At 42.9% G+C, this 24,081-nt stretch overlaps 1 protein-coding gene across 1 annotated transcript in view; it reads right to left on the bottom strand.

The window, feature by feature from the left end:
• Positions 1–24,081, bottom strand: part of VSX2 (visual system homeobox 2) — a 58,401-nt gene that overhangs the window by 464 nt on the left and 33,856 nt on the right. Inside the window, exons 3-4 of the mRNA XM_044435789.1 lie at positions 21,881–22,004; positions 2,012–2,192 (exon numbers count right to left, since the gene is read on the bottom strand). Coding sequence (XP_044291724.1) covers positions 2,012–2,192; positions 21,881–22,004 — 305 coding nt within the window. The remainder of the gene's footprint in view (positions 1–2,011; positions 2,193–21,880; positions 22,005–24,081) is intronic.

Below are 24,081 nucleotides of genomic sequence, written 5' to 3'. Positions count from 1 at the left end.
AGTAAAGATAAAGAGAGGCCAGAATTAAGGAAAAGCAGAAAGCCTTGCTTCATACAGCAGTCACACAGAGAGCCCACTGCATTGGGCCCTGTATGAGGGGGGTGTTAGGCCAAGTTCTCTGACAGAGACAGCCAGACCTAGCTGATAAACTTGGACTAATGCTGCATTCAGCTAAATTTGCTGCTGCATTTCTTTCTTCTTGCACTGTAACCCTGATACCAATTCTGTACATTTTAGACAGGATGAGGCTCAGGATAACTTGTGGAATAACCTGTGATTTGTCCACAAGAGGGAAACCGCTTTGAGAATCTGTGCTTATAAAGGTACAGTTTTTAGAAATGCATAAAAGGCTGTTATTACAGAAGACACAATCTATGATATCCCAGCAATAGGAACTATGTACAGCAGAAGCCTAGTGGGTGGATGGAGAGGAACCTAAAGACACGGGGCCACCTAACTCTAGTGGGCTGCACAGTTCTACACTAAAATAGTGGAAGGGATGTGCTTCTTACAGTAATTCTGTATGTGAACAAGGTCCTGGGGAGGCAATCCAGTTATGATACTACCTACAAAGATGGAAAGAAGCAAGCTTCTGCTTTCTTCTTACACATCCCAGCCCTTTTGCCTCTCTCTCTTTCCACTCTGGGTTTCACACAGCAGTCAGAATAATGCAGCATATTTGTTAGAAGTCAGAAGTTAACTTTGTAGAATAAGTCTGGAAAAGCAGAAGAGAAGAGCTGAGCAGGAGTGCAAGAGGAGTGTTAATCTCATGGAGATGGCTACTAGCTTAAACATGATTAGACAAATTCAGGAAGGAGAAATCAATTGAACAATTACCAGGGGCCCCTCACTGTCCCTGGTGCATGGGAGGGGGTTGCAGAACGAGAGGATTTCTCCATCTCCTGTTCTGCACAGCCAGCAACATTCTAAGAGGTCTTAGTGTCTGGGCATGCTGCAGCTGTGCCTCATGGGTCCTGGGTGCGGGATCTTGGTATGGATCTGAGTGGGAACATTTTCCCCCTGGTTTGCTTAGGACATCAGCCTGGGTATTCAGAATTCAGAGGAGCATTGCCTTCCAGACCTGATTTTAACCTTCTCAGCAGTTTGCTGAAAAGAATGTTAGACTAGAAAGAGTCTTCATTTAATGCAGGAGAATTCTTCTTATCTGCACATATATACACCCTGTGTAGTATAGTGGTTAGAGTGTTGTATTGGGATCCATGTTCTCAGTGACTTGGTGACTTTGGGCCAGGTACTGACACTTAGCCTAATCTACCTCACAGGGTAGTTGTGAAGATAACATTGAGAGAAGGAGGATTATGTAATCCACCATGAGTTCCTTGAAGGAAAAATGTCAGGATATAAATATAATAAATAAAATATATCTACACAGCCTCATTTCCAGGTATATCATGACACAACTGATCTGCAGTAGGCATTACACTTCCACCTACCATATCTGAGAAAGGAGATGCTGCTTATGAAAGCTCCTACAACAATTGTTATTTTTTTAAGGAGCCCAAATCATTTTTGCCATCTTATCAAAAGTCTATACCCTTAGCTAGCAGCCAACATGGATTCTACTGACATAGTTATCATTTATCTGTGTGGCAAGCTACTGCTCTAACGTTATGGACTAGATATGGAGAACTATTTTTTGCAGCAGAAGTGTGGGAACGTAACATAAGGGTTAAGAATAAGAAATTTATGGATTTATTAAACACTGATATTGCCCAATAGTTGAAACTCTCTAGGCAGTTCACAGAAATAAAACATTAAGGAACTTGAATGCTCTAAAATGTAATGAAACTTTCCCCTACTGGCAGTCTTGCCTTAATCAAAGCCTGGGTATCAATCTCTAAAGTTCATAAAAAAAATTATAGGAAAACAACATACCTGTATCAATCCTTCCTAAGTATACACTTCCCTGGCCCAATTGCTTTATTTCATTTAGCTCTGCCAGGGAATCTGATTAGACAAAATAGATCTATTCCCAAGGTTCATCTCTTACCCAACAGCCAAGGAGCACAGGATTCCATTATACCATCCTTGGCCGATTTGAGGATGGATTCTGGCAGTGGAATGGAGTGACGTACCATCGCACCATACAGCCCATATTCTGCCATTACGCTGCTCCTGCCCCAGCACTTCTCCCTTTTCCGCCATTTGGCCCTTCGATTCTGAAACCAAACCTGCAAAAAAGGAATACTGTTAAGCAAGGCCAGTACTTGTTGGTTACAATATTGCTGCACCCTCATTTAGACTGGCTGTAAAATACTGCAAATGTGAAATGGAATGAACAAGCCCGTGCTAATGTGGGGTTTTCAACAGGGTTGCTTCCAGACAGGGGATCCTAGTGCTAATAAATCAATCGTCTTCAACTGAAGGCTACAAGCAGAATTGCAATTAATTTTCCACATTATCATGAACATAGCACTTTTTCTCTATTTTCATCCCTGTTTCTGTCCACACATGGGGAAGTGATATAGCTGATATAGATGGAGAAGCAAAGGTCCTATTTACCTAAGTAGTCATTTGAAAAAAAAAAAGTAATTCTGAGCAATCATAAAAACAGGGTGGAGGATTATGGATTTAACATTAAGCATCTATTCATTACAGCATGATTGCCTATTAGTATGCAGTGCCAAAAATCTTTTAATAGTTGTCTCAAATCAGAAGTGTAGGTTGAACATCTTAATTAGGAAAATACACTTTGTTAAAATGTATGGCTGTGAAAGCTGGACTCTAAGGAAGGCTGAGCGCCGAAGGATTGAGGCCTTTGAACTGTGGTGCTAGAGGAGACTCCTGCAAGTCCCCTGGACCGCAATGCGATCAAACCGGTCAGTCCTAGAGGAGATCAACCCTGACTGCTCTTTAGAAGGCCAGATACTGAAGATGAAACTCAAATACTTTGGCCACCTAATGAGAAGGAAGGACTACCTGGAGAAGAGCCTAATGCTGGGAACAATAGATTGCAAAAGAAGGGATGGCAGAGAATGAGGTGGCTACATGGAGTCACTCAAGCTGTTAGTGTGAGCTCAAGTGGACTCCAGGGGATGGTGGAAGACAGGAAGGCCTGGAGGAATGTTGTCCATGGGGTCGTGATGAGTTGGACACAACTTCGCGACTAACAACAACAACAAAATGTTTTAGCAAAGTGATCCTCTACGTAGCGCTACTAGAGCAATATGTTAAGGAATCAATCAATGCCATACTATTTACATGAAAGTTTTCTTTTGTTAAAAATATCACTAGAAAAGCATTTTAGAGCTAATTGGAAAAATTAATCCTAAAAGTCAATGGGGTTATAAAATGATGCCCACTGCAAAGGTTATAGTGTATGCAAAGAACTGTAATAGATTCACCTGCCTGATGGGGTAGTGCCCACATCAAAAGCACACCTCTTTAGAAAGAAGGAAGAGTAGGGACCTACACTTGTGCAAATTGCACTATCCCTCTATCCCTCTCTGGAAAAAAAAGATGGAAGAATCACTAGGAAAGCACAGAATGATTACAAATGAATACCCAAAGTGCTATCCACACAGTTAATGTAAGTGAGCAAAGCATGGTAATTTCACACTGCCTGGTGTAGAAGCAGCCTGGGCATACCTGAACCACTCAAAAATCAAAAGTAAAACCAACAGCAACTTTATAAAATGTTAGGAAACTAGTGATACCAATTAGGCAAAAGCTTGTTACACCCAAGCATGACCAAGAGATGGTCTGGGCTATGCTGAGATAGAAGCATGCCTGGTCCTTGAACCTCCCACCTGCTCCATGCAGTTCTGATGCAGCATCTGCCACTATTGCCAGTCCTGAGGCAAGCCAGACGTGAAAGATAGAAAGGTCTCTTTTGTTACCCTGGAATAGTTCCAACACAAGTGTAAAAAGTAACTCAGACTGCCTCTGATGTGGTGGGTATGGAGGTAGGGAAAGCGTCAAGCTCCCCTACCTTGCTGGTGCCCTAGTCAAATAACTTTCTGCAGCAGGCAGAGTATGACAGTCAAGGGGCAGATGCCAGCTGGTGTGGAGGGAGCCACGGCGGCAGAGCTGTGTGATCCCAGCAGCCAGCTGTGCATAGACAAGCTAGGCTACTATCTGCAGGTGCGGTGATGGACATTGCCGCATCACCAGTGCCAAAAGATTCACCTACCAGTCAGGTTGGTTTATGCAAGTGGAATGATGAGGAAAATTTGTTCTCCGGTTCAGGCAACAAAACGACTTGGGCAGGCCTTGCAGCCAGCATGCTTTCATGCAATTAGCCTGGTTGGCCTTAAAATATACAAGTATAAGATTCCTAAACTGGACCATGCTGAAGATCAGGGCAGTTTCTAGGGTGGCTGCCTAGGGCACCAAATAACATGCAATCAGGCTGCAATTAAGTGGCTAGACACACAGTCAAGTGCCTTGGCATGTCCAGGATACAGCTCCATGCTATTTCAAATCACAGCATTGCTTCAAGTGTGAGAGGCAGTGAACTACAGTGAAATGTAAGGGGAATGGTCTGTAGAACAGCACAATGTTTCCAAAAAAGAATTCTTCCTCCCCCTGCCCATAATCAAAATGACCCATGTTACAGGCAAGGTGAAAAGAAGATGAGGGAAAAGATTGGTGATCACTGCTTTAAAGGATACGAAGATTGTTTTCCAAATGCACTGCCGTTTCAGTGACATGGAGAAATGTTGCAATGTTAAAGAAAAAAAATAAAACTAGTATGGATATCTCAGCAAATTCACGCCCTCCAAGAAAAAATCTGATGCTGCTGAGGAACTCAATAACGGTAAGGCTGGAGGGGACTGGAGGGGCAGGATCGCTCCTTGCCTGGGACATTAAAATACCTTGAGCTAGCCCTGCTTGAAGACACGATAGCACCTCTGCCGACAGGCACAATTCAGCCGGTTTCCGCAGCGGTATATAGACAGGTTCTCCCACCTACAGCCTGATCTGTTCACCCCTCTGTACTCCACCTGAGCAGAAGCGGACTGCATCTAGCAGAGGAGGAGGAAGCCACGATCTCGCTCTACCAGCTTGACCTTGCATTCACGGGTGAAGCAGGCATGTGTGAGCGCACACATGCAAACAGCCTCCCTCCACACCTGGCAAGGGCCACCTCAGGCCGGGATTATGCGGAGCGAATAGATTATGTCTATTCGTTCCTCTTTCAGGATCTGCGATATATTTCCACTTTCCCTCCCTGATAGCAGGAGCCAGCGTCTGATAGCTCAGGACAGGGCCATAATTAATTTCCCATTACTGCTTTGCTGCGCTCGCGGCTTTTGGCTCTCCGTGCCTGGGATTCCCTCCTTCGTTATGTAATGGGCGCCACAGAGCGCGCCGCGAGCGGAATACGAGGGGGCCCCCTGTGCGCTGGATCATGGCGGACCAGCAGAGAGGCGGGCGGGCGAGCGGGCGCCGCCTGCCTTGCATGCCCCCGCTGCCAGCGCTCGCCCGCAGAGGGAGCCTCAGCGCTGCGTGACCCGCAGCAGAGCGCCCAGGCGAAATCTATTAGCGCGCTCGCTCCAGTCTCCCATTTCCTATTCCTCTTGCCTCTTTCTCCTCTCCCCTCCTTTTCCCGCTTCAGAGAGAGAGAGAAGGAGGCATCAGCTTTGAGATGAAAAATTGCTCGCGGTCTATTCAGGAGGAGGCAAAGGAAGAGTCAGCCCCAGGGGCAGCCCGGGCCTGATTGAAAAATAAGTTAATTTCAGTTTGAATCGATGGGCCTCAGGCACTGAAATATCACGGGAAATTAAAGCGGCTGTTCCCCTGGGATCGGCGCCATTGACCCGCGCTAATTAATGCCGTGGTGGTGGTGAAGTTCCCGCTCGCCTCTCCTCGAGGCAGGCGCCCCCTCCTTCCGTGGCAACCCCACACACTCACGCCACCAGCTTTTTCTCATTTAACTAATTAGGCTGGAAAATTGGGTGTTAATTTGTTTAGGAATCCTTTTTTCTTTCCTTTTTTTTTACTCCCCCTCCCCTCCACCTCCGCCTTTCCCTTTCCAGGGAAAGCAGCCGCTGTCCCCGTCGGAATGGAAATGAATGGTGGGGGCGCGCTGGCAGATGGATGCTCGGGGGTCACTCCGCAATCTTCTCCGACTTGATTGCTTGATTAGGTCGTTAGCACATTAAAAAAAATTGCTCGCCGTCTGGCGCTGGCCTGATGAGTGGGACGAGGCGGGAATCGCCTGGGTAATTTATCTTTTTATACGGCAAAGAATTTGATTTCAATCTGCAGATATATGGAGGCGCCTTTGACACCTGTTTAACATTATAGAGCTGACAGCTTAACCCTCTGGTGACTCCGCGAAACAGCCAGGAGGGAGCAGGGGTCTCTTCTTCGGGATTATTCATAGAGGGGGTGCGGGGCAGTCTTAGAGAAGAGGAGTTCCTATTTAGCAGGTGGCCCTCTGTCCGGAAGGTGATGGCGCTCTTGACCTCTTTAAGCGGGTGCTGTTACAGTCAGTGCTCGTTTAACGAGTCTTATTTATTTCAATGGGTCTATTCCAAGTATGGCTAACACTAGTTACAATGCGCAATTGGGTAAAAGGACAACCTTCACACCCTGATGGATTTCAAGTAAGGAGAAATTTCTCCTTACTTGAGGGCATTTTTCACATACATCATAAACTGTATGGAAAATAAGGCTGCAAACCTACATGAAAGTTAACCCATCATGCCTAAGACTGCAAGGTGTGCCTGCTGTCTCATTCTCAGTCTTTGGTTGCTGTTAATTGCTATTGCCATCTCCCTTGGTTTACAGGCCTGCTACTGTGATTTAATCCACAGTAAGCTGTGCCTCAAGCCTGCTGTGAGTATTCACCTTGCGTACTGGGCAGTCTCAATGGCTTATTGAGATGTCTGAACCTGTGAGGCTGGGCTGTTGCTAGGGTTAACACTGGCTAGTTTGGGGTTCTGTTGGATCATTAAGCATGGCAATAATTCATGCTGCACTGGTTTTGGATGTCAAAATAAACCATGGCTGTAGATTGAATGTTCACAACAGCTGCCAGCATGTGCAGCTTATTTAAGCCAGGGTTGCATGCAGTGATCATGCAAACATGTGTTTCATTTCAGATAAAAATAGCAGATGGGACAGTTTCTGGTACTGTGGTTTAGGTAAGTGTGGGGAGGACATGCAGGATGGGAGTCCTAATCATGTTTCACTAGAATTAATTCTTGTGTCCTGTAGGACTTGTGTACTAGTAAGAATTCTTATGACTGCAGCATTAAAAAATTAACTGCCAATTTAGTGTTCTTTAATTGCATTCAACAATGTATCACTGGAGGTTAGTTATCTCACACTGGCTAACAAAAGGTCCACTTCCATAAAGTAATGCAGCTGCCTGAGATAGGAAAATAGCTTGGGCCTGCCCTTGGAGGACTGCTCCTTTACAAAAATAGGTAGACCTCCCTCTAGTGTGAAGAAAAGTCAGTTATTTAAAGCATCTGGATGGTACAGTATAGATTTTATGACTGAAGTTTGCATTTGTGCTTTGTTTTTGTTATATGTCAGCTGTTTTCAATGCAATGTCTTTATGGAGAGATGGCATATAAATTCAAGTCTAAAACCAGTAAGGTTTCCTGGGGAAGTTAAGCAGAAGTCAAAGGAAACACTAAGCTGGATGTAGACAATAGCTTTTCAGAAAGTTGGAGCCGGCTTCAGAGAGCCCTGACTTCCCACAGTAAAAGTAGCTTCCCCCAATTTAGTGCCCTCCAGATGCTTTGGCCAACAATTTTTGTTAGCTCCACCCAGGAATGCTGGGAACTGTAATCCAAAACATTTGGGGTGCACCAGATTGGAGAAGGTGCTGTACACACTTCCTTTGTCCCACTATCACTACTTGTCTAAAAGATTTGCAGGCTTGGGGGAATTATAAACACCTGCAAAATCTGCTTTTCAGGGGCAAAAGCAGATGAGCACATACAGTTTGAGCAGTGGCTTCTCTTTCCAATTGCCTTCAAGCTTCACAGAGTGGGGAGCTGAACACCTCTTATTTGCTCATATTTTTTCTTTCAGATATAATAAACTTTCTTACTTTTAGATACATATGCAGCATAAGTAAAGAGGCAATTTACCATTGTGTGCTTGTAATCTCATAGCGGAAAACCAGTTGCCTGCTAAGTAGTAATAGTGTACTTCACCCATCTGCACTTAAGCAGAAATATAGCAATGATTCAGGGGGTGGTAACATTAACCTTATAGTTTCCCAAGATGGTACAGATGACCAACTTATTAAGAGGTTATATGCAACCACAATAGTCCTTTGAGAAATGTTGTATGTTCTTATACACACGCGCACAACAAGCACATGTTCTGAGACATATACAGTGTGTGTTTATATATGCAGCCTGATCCAACAAGGGGGATCCAAATATATAAGGGAACTTACATGCACACAACCAATACAAATGCTCCTCTTGATACACGTTTGCATCCACACTGTGACATAAACCACTGAATTAGCTGTGGCTGCAGAGGGAGATTCCCATCCAGTGTTCCCATCCAGTAGCTACTGCATCTTATTAGCAGTGGATGTAGTTATGATGCTGAAGTCTCCATTATGTCTTTACTACACTGTGTGAATGTGTGGTGAACTTAATGTAAAGTAAATGCAAAGAGCAACATAATTGATGGACACTCTGACTAATGAAGATTTTATAATAGTATTACAAGATAGTTCTGACAAAAATGCTTTCATACGTGAAAACACCCAGAGACAAATCTTTGTTCAACCCACCCTGATCTGTCTTGCCAGTTCACTTATTTCAACTCCTCTTCCATGTAATTCTTCTTCTTGTCCATTAGGTGGCTGCATGCAATGAAATCTGACTTTGCCTAGTATGTTTCCTTCCCTGTTCCCTGGGTGTACAATCCAGTTAATCTGTACAATCTGTTAATTTAGCATGCAAATAAAAAATTGACAGAATGGGTCAGATATGCCTGCTGCTTACTTTTGGGCACCAGCTGCTGTCTCCAGAGTTTGTAAGAGGCATACAATACCATTATCAATTCCAAGACTTAGTAAAGTCCTTTTTGTTTAAACATGAAAAAAAGGCCTACAAACTCCAGCCATCCTGATTAGCTGGGGCATGCTGGGAGTTGTAGGACTTATTCTTTCTAACCATGCATAGCATTGCTACCTCAGAAGTTCCTTTTTGTCTGCCTTTTTTTAATGTTCTCCAGTCTGTATTTGCAAGACAGAATTGAAATGTAAATGAAATATTTCTCTAGAAACAGAGAATTTACAAACAGTCCTAGAACAACTGCGTATGCTCCTAAATTCAGAAATTCATGGTAGTATCCTTCAAAAACAAGGGAAAAATAGCCCTCTGACTGTGGAAAAACATGATGCCTAAAACAGAAAGGTTATGTCCAAGCCTCTAATGCCTGCTGTATAGTCCTTGCAAAGTTTCCTATCTGCTGTACTGGGCTACTTCATACAGAAAGGTATAGTCTTTCTGAGAATTCACCCTATGTAAAACAGAATTAGCTTATTTATAGAAAGGCTGGTTGAGTTGTATTTTTTTAATCCCAGAGACTCTCATGAAAGTTTAACATGTGAAGACAATAGACAAAGGACATTGATAATACCAATAAATCTGAACATAACCTCTATTTTAAAATAGGCATGCAAACATATTTTATACTACCTATAGTTGATTGGTGTTTTAGAAATCTACTAAACAAGCAAACCCTTGGCAATATGGATGTCCACTGTAAATTCCTCAGGAGACTGGGTATTTTACTGCAAAAGTTGACTTGAGATGAATACTGGTGTAGTGCTTTAAAAGCCTCCATTTCTAAAATTTGGAAGACCTGTTCTTCCCAATATGCTGGTTAGTATTCAATAGTTGACTAATATTGCACAATTATTTTGCACAGTATGTAAAAATTTCCAAACAGAAAGTTTCCATGATAGTGTAAATATCTTTGTGTACTTTTTGAAGTATACTGAATCACATTTGTTTTATTTCTTAAATAGCAAGTTAAAATCTAATTAAATTTGTATTTAACAGATACCAGAAGTTACTGCATATCCCATGACTACTTACAGTAATAATTTAGATAATTTAGCATGAATATCCATGTTAACTAACTCTAATACCAAACTGCCTTTGGGTGACAATTCCTTGCTGTAGTAGGAATATATACTGTGGCAATAATGCACACTTTAAGCTATATGGCATCAACTGTCAATGTAGATGCAATCTAGATAAGATCACAGGCAGGGGTGGCTCTCACTTCCAAAGAGGTGGGGAAATGTTTAAAGTCCCTCCACCAGCCAGACCACTCTTACCAATGGACTTGAGTAGGTTAAGGTGTAGAACCTTCTGCATCAAAGAACAAGACCTGGAAGGTTAGGAAGTGCAGCCTGTGCAAAGAAAATACTCTTTTTAAAGGGATGCAAGTATTGTATGTGTTTATGAACTTCATGTCACTACAGATAATACTAACCACACACATCAGGCAGCTACTGATGAGCACAGTCCAAGCTGTAACAATGTTCCAGTCAGATAAAAGGAAATAATATATGCAAAGAGTAAGTTTGGCTCTCAAAAAAGAGACTGGTTTTTATCATGGGGGGCATTCTGTGGCGGGAGTACAACTATGGTAAATATCCTGCTACCCATCGCGCCACTTTGCCTATTCCTGAAACAGAAGCTGCTGTTTCTGCCTGGAAGCACAGGTGAAGGCTCCTCATGTGAGGAGGTATACAGATTGCTGCTGTGTCTTTTTTCCAGTCCAAGTTGCACATGCACAGACATGGGGGGCATCTCCTCCCTCCAGTTCTTAGACTATGATGTTGACTACTATTAAGCCTTTCTGTGACTAACAGGATAATCTTATGCATGTCAATGGACTTTACTCCTAGGTAAATATAAATTGTAGCCTTATTGGCTTACCAGTGCCAAGATATTCTGCACCTTTGGGACATCCCAGCAAAGTATGCTACACAATAATTTTTACTGGATATAGATATATAGATTTACAGCTGTAAAATGCCCACTAGAGGGCCACAAGCATGCACATTCATACAAGATGTTCCCAGACCCTACCTTGCACATCAATACTTCTTTTGCATGTACAGAAGTTGCAGTGAGTACTGTGTGCAGCACCTACTATACACAAATTACACCTCTACTACAATAACTGCACCAGTTGCCAATGAGCTACCAAACCAAGGTTGTTCAAGGCTTTTCTGTTTTCATATAATACGCTAAACAACTTGGGACCAGGGTACCTAGCTGACGTTTGCCCTTGTTCTCATTTGACTCAAGAGCTCTCCTGAGGAACTCTTACCAGTCATATGAGGGCCAATAGACTATTGCCGGCCAGTGTTGTGTAAGGGCCTTTCAGTGATGGTACCCACCCTTTGGAGTGGTCTTCCACATGTGATTCATGAAGCAGAACTGGTGGTAAAGTTTTAAACACCTCCTGAAAAGGCAGCTATTCACACAACAGTATATGCATCCAGGCATTTTCCTTCCCTAACTTATGCCATTGACTCTGGTCGTGGGACAGAGCGGGAAAAAGTAAATTGTATCAATAGCCTGGAACAGAGCTGGCGAGGAATGTGGCCTGAGCAGAGTTGGATTAGGAGGGCTAGATATGGCCCAAAGGCTGGACTTCCTCACTTTTAGATTACTTTGACTAGTGGGGGATCTCTAGGGCTTCAGACAGGGCTCTTTCCCAGCTCAGCCTGGGGTCCCAGGTACTGGACCCAGGACCTTTTGCATGCATGGCATGTGCTCCATCACTGGCCAACATGGCGCACGCTGATCCACCAAGGCTGCCAAACTTTGAAGCCAGAAGGACAACCATAGCACAAGAGAAGCGAGCACTCCATAAAGCCAGAGTTGCAAATGTTGCAACAGTGGTGCCCACACGTCTGCCTGACATGTGGCAGAACACTCCGTGCCCGTATTGGCCTTATCAGCCACCTGCGGACACACCGCAGACAACTCACAACCCATTAGATGTCAAGGTCCTCATCGAAAGCAATGGACGAACATCACAACCCCTTCCCAAGCAATACCAGGTAGCTGAGTCTGGTCACCGTGTAAATTTCCCATAAAGCTCCAGAGTGACACTAGGTTGGGGGCAGCTTGATTCAGGCATCTGGCACTGCTTGGAGTGTCAGGCCAGCAAAAATGTTTTGAAAGGATAGCCCAGATCAGGGGTCAGCTGCCAGCCCTGTAAGGGTACCAGAGCCCCAACAATTACTTGATGCTGATGCTGGCCCTGACATCAGCCCTCTTACAGCCTCACATCCATCTGTTTTTAAGCTCTGTTAACGAAGCATTTTCAGTTTAACAATGTTGCCCCCCTCTTTTTGGATAGGTGAGGCAATTCAGTAGGTAAAGCTTTTTCTCCATTATTAAATCTCCATGCTTAGAAAAATTGCCAGCTAAAGTTCTCCTTGTCTTACAGATATTAAAGGTGCAAAGGCCCTATCAAAATATGGCAACCTTATTTTAACCTCTGTACTATTCAGGCACAGGGTGGAAATATGTTCTTTTACTGCGTTCTGACAATTCAGGAATTTGCTGAACTGAATTTCTTTAGAAGAAAAACACAGAAAAGAGTCATCAGATTCAACTGGATAGTTGTATTTTTGGAGTCATGCTAGTTAAGAGCACAACCTATGAAAGTGATTCAGACCTTAATTGTGAATTCATGTTTCATCACAGCTGACACTAGGCAAGTACTTTCTCTTAGCTTGAGTCCCCACTTTAAATAGAGGGATTCCAGTACTAGCCTGCCTTATATGTTGCCTCCTTAATGAGGAAGTTATTACTGGGATAACATACATAGAGCCCTTATGAAAACCACTGTATAAATGCACAAATGTTAAGTATTAATTTGGCACACACCCTCTTGCCTAGCCATCTTTTCACTTAAATTGTTTCTTCGTTGATGACTTCCTAACCCCCATCTCTGCCCTTGTTGTTAGTTGCAAAGTCGTGCCCAACCCATCATGACCCCATGGACAACATCCTCCAGGCCTTCCTGTCCTCCACCATCCCCCGGAGTCCACTTAAGCTCACCCCAACTGCTTCAGTGACTCCATCCAGCCACCTCATTCTCTGCTGTCCCTTTCTTCTTTTGCCATCTATTGTTCCCAGCATTAGGCTCTTCTCCAGGGAGTCCTTCCTTCTCATTAGGTGGCCAAAGTATTTGTGTTTCATCTTCAGGAGCTGGCCTTCCAAAGAGCAGTCAGGGTTGATCTCCTCTAGGAAGGTTTGATTGCCTTGTGGTCCAAGGGACCCGCGGGAGTCTCCGCCAGCACCACAATTCAAAGGCCTTCAATTCTTTGGTGCTCAGCCTTCCTTATGGTCCAGCTTTCACAGCCATACATTGCAACTGGGAAAACCATAGCCTTGACTATACGCACTTTTGTTGGCAGGGTGATGTCTCTGCTTTTTAGTATGCTATCTAGATTTGTCATAGCTTTCCTCCCCAGGAGCAAGCATCTTTTAATTTCTTGGCTGCAGTCACCATCTGTGGTGATCTTGGAGCCCAGGAAAATAAAATACCTCCATTTCTTCCCCATCTATTTGCCAGGAAGTGAGAGGATCGGATGCCATGATCTTAGTTTTCTTAAGGCTGAATTTCAAGCCAACTTTTGTGCTCTCCTCCTTCACCCGCATCAAGAGGCTCTTTAGTTCCTTTTCACTTTCTGCCATGAGAGTGGTATCATCTGCATATCTGAGGTTGTTGATATTTCTCCCAGCAATCTTAATTCCAACTGGTGATTCATCTAGCCCCGCCTTTCTCATGATGTGCTCTGCATAGAAGTTAAATAGGCAGGGCGACAGTATACAGCCTTGCCGAACTCCTTTCTCAATCTCTGCCCTACTGTCTCCCAATAAGCAGATCTTATCTCTAAGGTGGTATTTCAAAGTTTACGATATCCACATGTGCTGGTGATGTTAACACAACTGTCCCTTGCTTATCCACACTGCTTTAATGGGTCCACTTTGAGCATGACTAAGTCTGAAGCTACAGCCTTGAATTTAGAACAGTTAGGCAGTCATGAACATTTTGGAGGACTTTCATTCATAGGGTGGCCATAAGTTGGAGGGGGCTTGACAGCAAACAGTGAAGTCTGGATCTAGCCTGTAGGCTCTTGGTAAAGTTTTATTTTCAGTGGCTTATTTCCCAAACAGTTTTAACTTAGCTTACCACTAATGTGAACAATGTGAAAAAAGTTTTAAAGGAGATTATATTCAGTCCCAATATCACAGTATGAGAATTCTCTGAAAATACTTGAGACCTGATTTACATGTCAAAACTATGTAAACAACCTACAGTTAATCATGGATGTGCCAGAGCAAGTGGACAGGTATGCAAGAGGAGGTACACTCACTTGCTCCTGCTCTATTCTAGTTGAACGACCCATTCATTGCCATTATGTTGAGCTGACTTTCTGTGTGGAATCCTGTACTTGCATTTTTAGGGAGCATAAATGTAAAAAATATACTTTCTACACTGTAGTAAAAGGCATACGTTGTTGAGTATTCACATTGTTTTGAGTTGCTAGGCTTTCTTGGTATCATCTTGATTGTTCAGAACTCTGCCGAATGCACCATTGTTCAATATAAGCCTTGTAAGTATTTTCATTTGTCACCTATCAGGAATACACAGACTTAGCTCAGCCTTTTCAGATTGGTGGCTCTTGGATCTTTCTATGCACTGAGTTGTGAACTGGTTTGTAACTATACATTTTCTGAAGTTCCACTTCTGAATCATGGCTCAGTAGAAGTGCGCATGCAGAAGTTTTCAGTTTGTATCCCTGGCATCTCCAGGTCGGACTGGAACAGATTCCTGAAGTGTCTGAAGTATGGAGAGCCACGGCCAGTCAGTGGAGCAAGAATGGGCTAGATGGACCAGTGATCTGACCCTGTATAAGGGAACTTCCTACGTTCCTGTGCATAGAAAACCTGCAAAGCTTTAAACCAGAAAGTACTTTATGGCTGCCTATTCAAATGCAATGTCAAAGTTATTTGCACTGTTTATGGTGACATCATTTTCTATGACTCTGTAAAAAGGATATGAAGTTAAATGAGTGTAGTAAAAGTGGCACATGGTATACATAGCTGATCATGGGGCTGATAACTGGCATCACCCCTTTGCCTGGCGAAAGCGAGCACAAGGGTGTGGCTCCTATTCGGTAGTACAGCGTTGCAGGAACAAACATATTTTCTTCTCACTAATTTCCGAGCTGTCTGTTAACTGCTTTCTAGAAACAATTATTTTACTGAAACCTGCTGCAAGTGAAGTACATCAAAGCCTCCCAATTTCTCTTCAAATTGATGCATGTCTCATAAAGGGTTGGAGCACTGATGTGATACATTGTATGTGAGCTCATCAAAATATATGCACTCATTCAAAAAACACAGCATTTCAGATTTTTCTGAAGCCAGAGTGCCATGTACAGTCACTGCACATTATTTATTTGCTGGGTTATGAGGGCCTCACAAGAGGACAGGGGGCCTAATGCTGTCGATAGGCTGCATATTTCTCACCCTGAACTAGGTACACATATCCAATAAAAATATGGATTTCCTCCCAGTTCTTGATTTTTAAGCTAAAGCCCCAACATGCTTCAAGCAATAATAATCAAAACGCTCTGCTGAAAGCTTGAAGCCGATCTGCCCATTCTCAGTGGTTGCTGAGAACTTGCCTTATTTACGGAGCTTAAAATTGGGGAAGTTGATGTACTGGGAATGCCAACACTGCTCTGGAATCTGTCTAGGCACTATAAATACTTGTAAATTTATTTTAAAATACTGTAAATAAATAAATAGTATTAAATCATAATGAACAATCTGTAATCTTTCTGTGCCATTTGTATTAGTTCCTTGAACAAGCAGTTATGGGAACAGAAGCTTCAGTGTGAGGAAATGGGGATCAACAGTCTGTAAGTACAAGGATGAGGAACTTCAGCTCTGCGCAATAGGAAGAATATGCTTCTCACCTGAGCTGGCTACTAAAGGTTCTTCCAGATCTGCCAGCTCGTACTATGTTAAGCCAATCAGCAAAGATGAGGTGATATCTTTACTCACTAGTGTTCTGGGTTGTGTAAAAACATCAGAGTTTTTGGGGTAGGGGAGCTGTTTGTTTTTGTTTTCTTCAGATTGCTGGAGGATGAAAACGGATTTTTAAAATTTCTCCCTTAAATGGTCTGAAGGTGTTGCAGTTTGACAGCATGAGAACTTTGCTTACGTATGATCCAAAATTCTGGGAAACCAAAACACTGTCCTGGTACACAATACAGAGAAGACAATTCTGTGCCTTTTGCGAAGATAAGACTAATAGGACTAGATCCCATCGTGCTACGAGACCAAATGGACTGGGCAGAGAAGTATTTATGAATGCATCATGAACCCTCACAGTAGGTTAACAGAAGAGGGGGTTACTATAATGTTGCTTTCAAAATGTTCTCAAAGATACCCCAGCCCAAAGCAACTTCATAGCTGTTTATGTTCATATTTTACACTAAGACCATTAAAGAAGGTGTAGCCAATGATAGCTTAGTGTCTGAGGAATCTGCTGTGTTCTAAGATGAGGTCCAGGGAAGTAAAATGCTTTTGACAAACAGAGATTGCTCTGTTTTCCCCTCGCCATCAGTCAACAGCAGAGTAGCACACAGCCCACGCAGTTGTGGCACAGATTGTAAGAGGGTAGAAAATAGGTCAACATCTTATCGCTTCCACCAATCAAGATGCACATGAATTTGGCTGAACATACATGAGTGAAAAGGTACTTGCATGTCTCTTGCCAAAGCCTGCCCATCTCAAGCATTTATTTCTTCCTTCAGTAGAAGAATTAGTAAACTCTGATTTACAATTAATTCCCTGAATTGAATTGCAATCTAAAATAATTTGGAACTTATATGTTCAACAGACAGAAGACATCCTTCTTTAGTTCATTCTAACCCTAACCCTAACCCTTAACCAGGATACTTTAAAGGGTATTTTTAGTGAACCAGTTTATATAAAAATGAATGAAAACTGGTCACCCCAAACCTGATAAAGCCAAGCACAGCCAGGTTTCCAGAGTTCCAAAGCCAGGGTACCACCACAAGCAGGTCTGACTGAGGGTACATGTCACCCCATGTGGCTATAAAGGCATCAGACATAAAGGAAATGGTGTTCCCTAAAAATGTTGGGCTTAGAAGCATTAGAAGTCATTGCTGGGTAAAATTTCCTTTCCCCTTGCAATGTGATTTTGCAGTTTGAGAGCTGGGAAAAGCAATTTCTCCAAAGCAACTGTTTCTGTTGAAGGATGAATTGTCTGGATCAGGTACAATAAATGAGTAAGCACCATTTATTCCTGACAGAAAATAAAACTTTGCTCAGAAAGGCCCTCAGAAGCCCAAATGAATATACTGAGATTGCCATATGTCTTTCTGGGCCAGTTATAGGTTTTGGAAATTACAGGAAGAAACAATAGGTTTTAATTGTCATGAGCAAATAAAGTGAAACAGGTACGATGTGATCTGAACAATAACCCGGTATCAACTGAATGCCACCCATGACCCTCAAGGACAAGATTCTTCTTTAAAGACATGACATGAACCAACAGTTACACTGCAGTGTTCACTTGATGTCTTGTTACCAGGAAGATTGACAAATTGGATGGAGTTCAGCAAAGAGCAACCAAATGATTAAAGAGCTACAGAGAGGGTGATTTATGGTGCATAATTTAGGTAAACAGCTTTATAGCTTAGTTGAGCATTGACTCGGGGATGCTATACAAAGGTGAGAGCCCAGATGATGTTGCAGGGGGAGGGTGTTAGGAGAAGGGAATGTACATATCTGAAGTGCGCAGAGCCAAAGAAAGCAGGGCACATGCAATCTAGTGAGAAAAGTGTGAAATAAGGACTGATGCTGTGCCAGGAGCTAAGGAAAAACAGTCACAACATGATGAGTGATGCCCATCATTAACTCTTAATGTGACTCCTAAGCTATGGCTCAGACTGTAAAAGCAACCTCTTACTGTTAGCATCATTCATAATTTCCTAATGCTGCCATTCCATTGACATAAACTGGAAGGGGCCATCGCTCTGTAGTGGAGCACATGTTTTGCACACAGACACAGGTTCAGCCCATCTCCCATTGTAAAAAAGATCGGTAGTTGGTGATAAAAAGCCCTCTGCCTGAGACCCTGGTGAGTTGCAACCAATGAATTGCCTCTGCTAGACAGAGTACGCAATGCTGGATTAGAGAGACATATAGCCTGTGTCTAAGCACTGCTTCCAGCTGTACCCTAACAAGAAAAACAGGGCATATCCATCCCACCATCCCACGTGTCAGTTTCCGGCACCACTGGAAGCCCTTTGCACCAGACCTCAGGCCTTGTGCCTGTGTGTACTGAAAAGCATTTTAGGTTGCCGGGAAGATTATACAACCTCAGTCCTGCCACACATGAGTCTTGTTTCCCGTGGAGACATCTTTGAGCAGGACCTCTGAAGCCATGCATGAGCACCACACAGAGCAGTGGCACAGCACCCAGGATCAGCTCAGGAGAGCACAGCACGGGCCATGGCTTTGCCCTGCTTTGCCAGCAGAGGGGCCCATGGCGGGATGAGCCGTGAAGTCCACAATTCGTACAAGGTCGGGTCTGGTGAAGCACTGGTGCAGCCCTCCCCAGCCTGGTGCCTGACAAATGTGCAGTGCAGTGCAGTGCAGTGCTAGCAGTGTACTAGCAGGGTGTGTTAGCAGAACACTCAGCTTAGAGAAATGGGCACAATCAGAAAACAGCTCTTGGCAAAAACAAAACAACTGCCAAAAAATGGGCTGTCTCGACCATTTTAAAATGTTAGCAACGCTTTATGTCTGATGCTATCAGCAGTCCTCCATACTGCCTCTTGCTTTGCAGCCTTCAGCCTCAGAGCATATCAAAGCACACAGCAAAACTCCTGTTGATTTTCATAGATCCAAATTTCAATTCATTTCATTGTCCAAACTATTTGCATTTGCACTTTAGGTCTAGCTTTCATTTAGATCAGGGGTCTCAAACTCAACTAACCTGGGGGCCGCTGGAAGTAGAGTCTGGGTGAGGCTGGGCCGCATCAAGTATCCCACCACCGCGGCGGTGGTGGTGGGCCGCTCATCTGGAGGCCGGCCCGGGCGCCACCGGTGCTTTGAAGACCGCAGGGCCCCTCCCCCGTGCCCTGCCTGTCCCGGCAACTGGCCCGCGGGCCCTGAGTTTGAGACTCCTGATTTAGATGTTAAACCTATGTCTGGGCACACCATTTCAGACGGTAGGTGAGGGTTCATAAATATGGCTGAACATGCCTCTGTACAAAAAGTAGCCCTTCCAAACAGAAAATAATTTGCCAGGGGAAAGAGCGCTAGCCTAGCCTTTTCCGCAACAGTGTGTCTGTAGATTTATCTTATGCACTCCTATAACATGAAAGTATAGATCCAATTGGTACTGTAAAACCAATTCTACAACCTCGGGAAGAATCTAGACCTTTTTTTTCAACAGCAGTCCTCCATGTATGTCTGATCCTGTGTATGCATGTTTGTACTGAGGCTCCCCAGACTGACTTTAGCACTTGATCAACTCTTCAGGGTTCTTTATACAATCAAACAGCTTACTATGGCTTATACAAGCCACAGGACTGCAACACATCTAGTAGTCATTACATATATTGAAGCCACAATTGCAGCTTGTTTTGTGATCCAAATCTGGTGCAGCAGAGGAATTGGGTGAAATCTAAACAATCCTTGTAGAACCTTAAAAGGCTATGGGTTCTCCAACGGTTGTTTAGCCCTCACACAACCCACCCCAACTGTGGAGGATACAACAATCCATGATAGCATGTTGAATGGTCAAAATAGTACCAGTGGATACCATGGTTCATCACGTCTTAGCAAGCTGATTGTGCAAACCCAGTCTTTGTTTCCATTGTAAGCCTGGTAGAAATTTCTGGGCTCAGGGAGGCACCATCTAGGCTGTAGGGTCCTGCCTGAGGGTCCAAGCAGCTGACTCCAAGGATCAATTCCAGTGAATAAGATCCTATGAAACTCTGGCTTCAAAGCTTTCTTCTCGGGCTGAACAAATTGTCTCTGTCAAGAAGATACTAGGTGCTTGCCCTCTTTCCTTTGTGGATGCCTTGGACCTCCACTTTGACTATCAATGGCTTCTTGTCTACACCCCCTGATCTATTATTGCTGTCTGAAATATTGATCTCCACCTACTTTGAACCACACACCTGCCCTCTGGCCTGCTTGGACTGATGTTCAGCTCTCCTGGATCTCAAAATCTGATGATAACTAAATAATTTTGAAAGTGTCAAGAATGTCAAAGCAGTTTGTAATACGCTGTTTAAAGAAAAAGAACATGAGCCTAATTAGATTTTTTGGATTGTTGTCCTATTCCATGAGGGATGATGATGATGGTGGTGGAATTCAAAGTTCCTTGTGGTAGATAAAACTATCAATATCTAGGAATTACAGTGGCTTTATATTAGGTCCAGTATAAATGGACCTAACCCAGTATCAATCTTTCCATAAGTGGAAGGGTGGACAGAAGGGTGCTTGTGGGCTTCCCATAGGTATCTGGCTGCCCCAGAGTTCTGGATGAGATAGGCCTTTGGTTTTATCCACAGTGAGTAATATGGCACTGTCTTTTGTTTGGGGTTCTCTTCATTTTGCTTTGGTACCTGCCTTAATCAGATCCCTCCTCTGCCAGGCACATAGATAGGCTCTGGGCATTTTCTATCCATGCAATTCCATCTTTCAAATATTGAAACCAAGCATTGCCCCAGGCCAGCCTATTTTGCCTTTCTTGATGCTAAGAGAAGCATGGAATTCTGTGTATGGGGCTGGCCCTACAATGAGGTGCACTGAAGCACTACACAAGGCAACAGATGCTGCAGAGAAGCAGAGACGGCGCCTGGCTGTTCTTCCAGAGCCCCAGAAGACAGAGCTACATGTGCCATGGAAACGTTCCTGTGTGTCCTAAGCTAGTTTACTGCCCTCAGGCATGGTAGAAGACACTGTCCCATCACCAGCATCAAAGTAAGATTCAGCTGCCAGTTTGGTCCTGTACAAGACATGGGAGAGTGCTCGCTTTTCCTTTGCCTTGGGCAGCAAAAGTCTTGGGTAGGCCCTGTCTGTGTCCTTCTCAGCTTGAAGAAAGGGACTTGGCTGGTTAGGGGATGAGCAGCTGCTTTCTGGGCCGGCACAGCACATGTAATCCACATGGGGAAGGCACACAGACTTGACCAACAGTGGGAAGAGTGGCCACTCCTCCAAGGGCTGGCTGAGTCCCCCCTCACCCACATCCCCACTGTTATCTCCAATCAAATCAGAGCAAACAGGGAACATTCCTCTCGGGTGGGTTCCTTCAAGAGACAGAGCTTGGAGAACAGCAAATCTCTGTGAATTGAATTAAGCATGCAAACAAGGGTTTTGCTTCCCGAGAATTAAACTTTTCTCTCCCAGCGTATTTTCCCTCTCAGTTTGTTTTCTGCCATACATGCAATTATGTTGGTATCGCTGTGTAAAAACACCTTACTGTTAGATCAGCAAACAATACAACCTTACACAGAAAACAGACACAGCAATTCAATATTCTCTCATATCAGCAGTTAACAACAAGCTTTTGGGAGAATCTAGGGTATAAGGAAGGTCTTCACTGCAGGCCTGGGAATTTTGTGAACCTGCGAGTATTGAAAGTCTCCAACACCCATCAGTCCCAATCAGCATGGCCAATGAGTCCAATAACACATGCAGGGCTACCGGTTTCCCCGTTCTGCTTTAGCAAAATAATTATTTCTGTTGATGTAGCCATTTCTGAAGAAAGTAAAGAACGTTGAAAGGAAATCAGCATTATGTATGACTACCAGCAGTAGGATTACCTGTATCCTGTCTTCAGGAAGTTCTGTTTTCATTGCCAGCATTTCCCTTGCATAGACATCGGGATAATGGGCCTCATTAAATGCTTTCTCCAACTCCTCTAGTTGATAGGATGTGAAGATTGTCCTGAAAAAGGAAATCACATTGATGAAAAAAGTAAAAATAAACAAAATTTTGAACAATTCTAAAAGACTGGAGGACCAACAGAATAGCTAAGAGAGTAAATAAAATATAGAGGGATTATTCTACAGACAAGGTTGTTCTAGGACAGGGAAAGTCATAGACAGTTTGGGGGATTTTAAGAGATAAATGTCTGTACAAAACCCAACAAATTACCAGGGAAACTTGATGTAAGAGTGCATAGGACTGCAGCCTTTAATTCCCATTTATTTAAATAGAAAGGTCAAGCAAGTGCTTAAAACATTGCTACTGAAACAAATAGGACCTATCCTGGGAACTATTTCTAAAGAAGATTCAAATGGGGGAAAGGGGACAAAATGTTTTTAATAGGCATACTTTTATGGGTTAAAATGTTTTCAATGGGCACACTTTTATAGATACTTTTTATCATTTTAGCAACATACTAAATGGGCAGTCCTTTTCCAGGTTCTTTCTTCTGTTAGTTGTCAACAGAGTCATCACAAAAGCAAACCCACTTCTGATAGAAACTACTCAAGATTTAAATGAGGGGAAAAGATATTCTCAGAGAAAAACAAATGACCCCTCTCCCCCAAAGTAGCAGGATTTTTTAATTTGTCCTCTTGGCATCCTGTACTTCTTCCAAGATTTTAGAATGACATAGATGGGTTACATGTACACTTATCCCTCTGTATATCTGCCTTCTTCCTTTATTAAGTAGATTTGTTTCCCTGGCTTTTTGTGCCATGATCTTAAAACAGCCTTACTTGGATGAAAGCTCCTTTGCAATCCACAGATAATGGCATTTGGACTAGAGCGTAAAATTAAGTTCCTCACATCTATATCTAATAATGTACTATCTCGAAGTATTTAATAAGAATTTATCTCTTCAAGATGATGAATTTCATGTTAAGAACCTACTTTTGCCATACATTAAAATAATAAGGGCAGCTTGTTTGAGGAACTAGTTTTAAATAAGGCAATATAATAGCACCTAAACTAATAAAAGTTATGGATTAAAAATAACATCCAAATTAGAATTAATAAAACTTACTTCTGTGAAATATAAAATCACACTTGCTATTTGTCTCATAGTACTGAAACAAAAGCCTAAAAGAAGATACCACATTTGGCAAATTCATCAGATTAAAATCCATCAGTGTGAATCTGGTTAAGTGGCTTTCAAGTCTTTAAAATGACAGAAGTCATATTTTGAGACAGAGAAATTTGGGTCACTCTTTTTAATAATTATAGTGAATGCCTTCATTTTTGAAGGTTAGATGTTATGGCAAAATTCAAAATTTAAAGAGTAAAACCCAATATTTGTTTCCCTACAAATTTTGCCATTATTCTTGTAATGCAGCATTCAGATTTTATTGTGTTTTATTAATCGTTGTACACTGCCCAGACAGCTTCAGCTACTGGTGAATTCAGACCAAATTCATACTAATTCATAACAATAAAACTTAATAATACAATATAAGCATTTGCAAATAGCAATCTTCTTTCAGTGCCCAGTTAGTAGTTTTTAGACATTTAAACTGATGTGATGGCCACAGCTTTTCCTTTCCTCTTATTTGGAAAATGCCCAGTCCTTCCTCATCTGCTAATCCTATGTTTGTAAATTATCTGAGCAACACAAAGAGTTCTAGCACTTAGCAATCTAAGTACAACTGCAATCAGCAGTTTAGCTTAGCTCTGCCATACTGCCGAACCATCGTATAGTTTTACATCTTCAAAACAATGCATTTTATACCAAGGCAATGCTTCCTCTGGGTTTGTAGAAGCCAAATAAGAAATTGCTGTACTTTATATACACACAGCAATCCTATCCTGCAAACTAGCATGTGGAAACAAACGACTGGAAACAAATGGAAGCACAACTGCAGGAGACAGAGAAAGATTTCTGCAGAGAGGATAATGTACAGATCTCATTCATGTTCCAGTTGTGCTGCAAATTTGAATGAACGTTAGGCTATCCAGACAAATTTCTGAAGCATGGAAACCTTTTGGTTCTATGATTAATCTATCCTGGGAACAGTCTGCATTCCAACATTTTTTCTGT

The sequence above is a fragment of the Varanus komodoensis genome, unplaced genomic scaffold (genome assembly GCF_004798865.1).
Source record: "Varanus komodoensis strain SLA01 unplaced genomic scaffold, ASM479886v1 scaffold3, whole genome shotgun sequence".
In the NCBI taxonomy this organism is placed as follows: Eukaryota; Metazoa; Chordata; class Lepidosauria; order Squamata; family Varanidae; genus Varanus; species Varanus komodoensis.
This window is presented reverse-complemented; position numbering and strand designations above follow the sequence as displayed.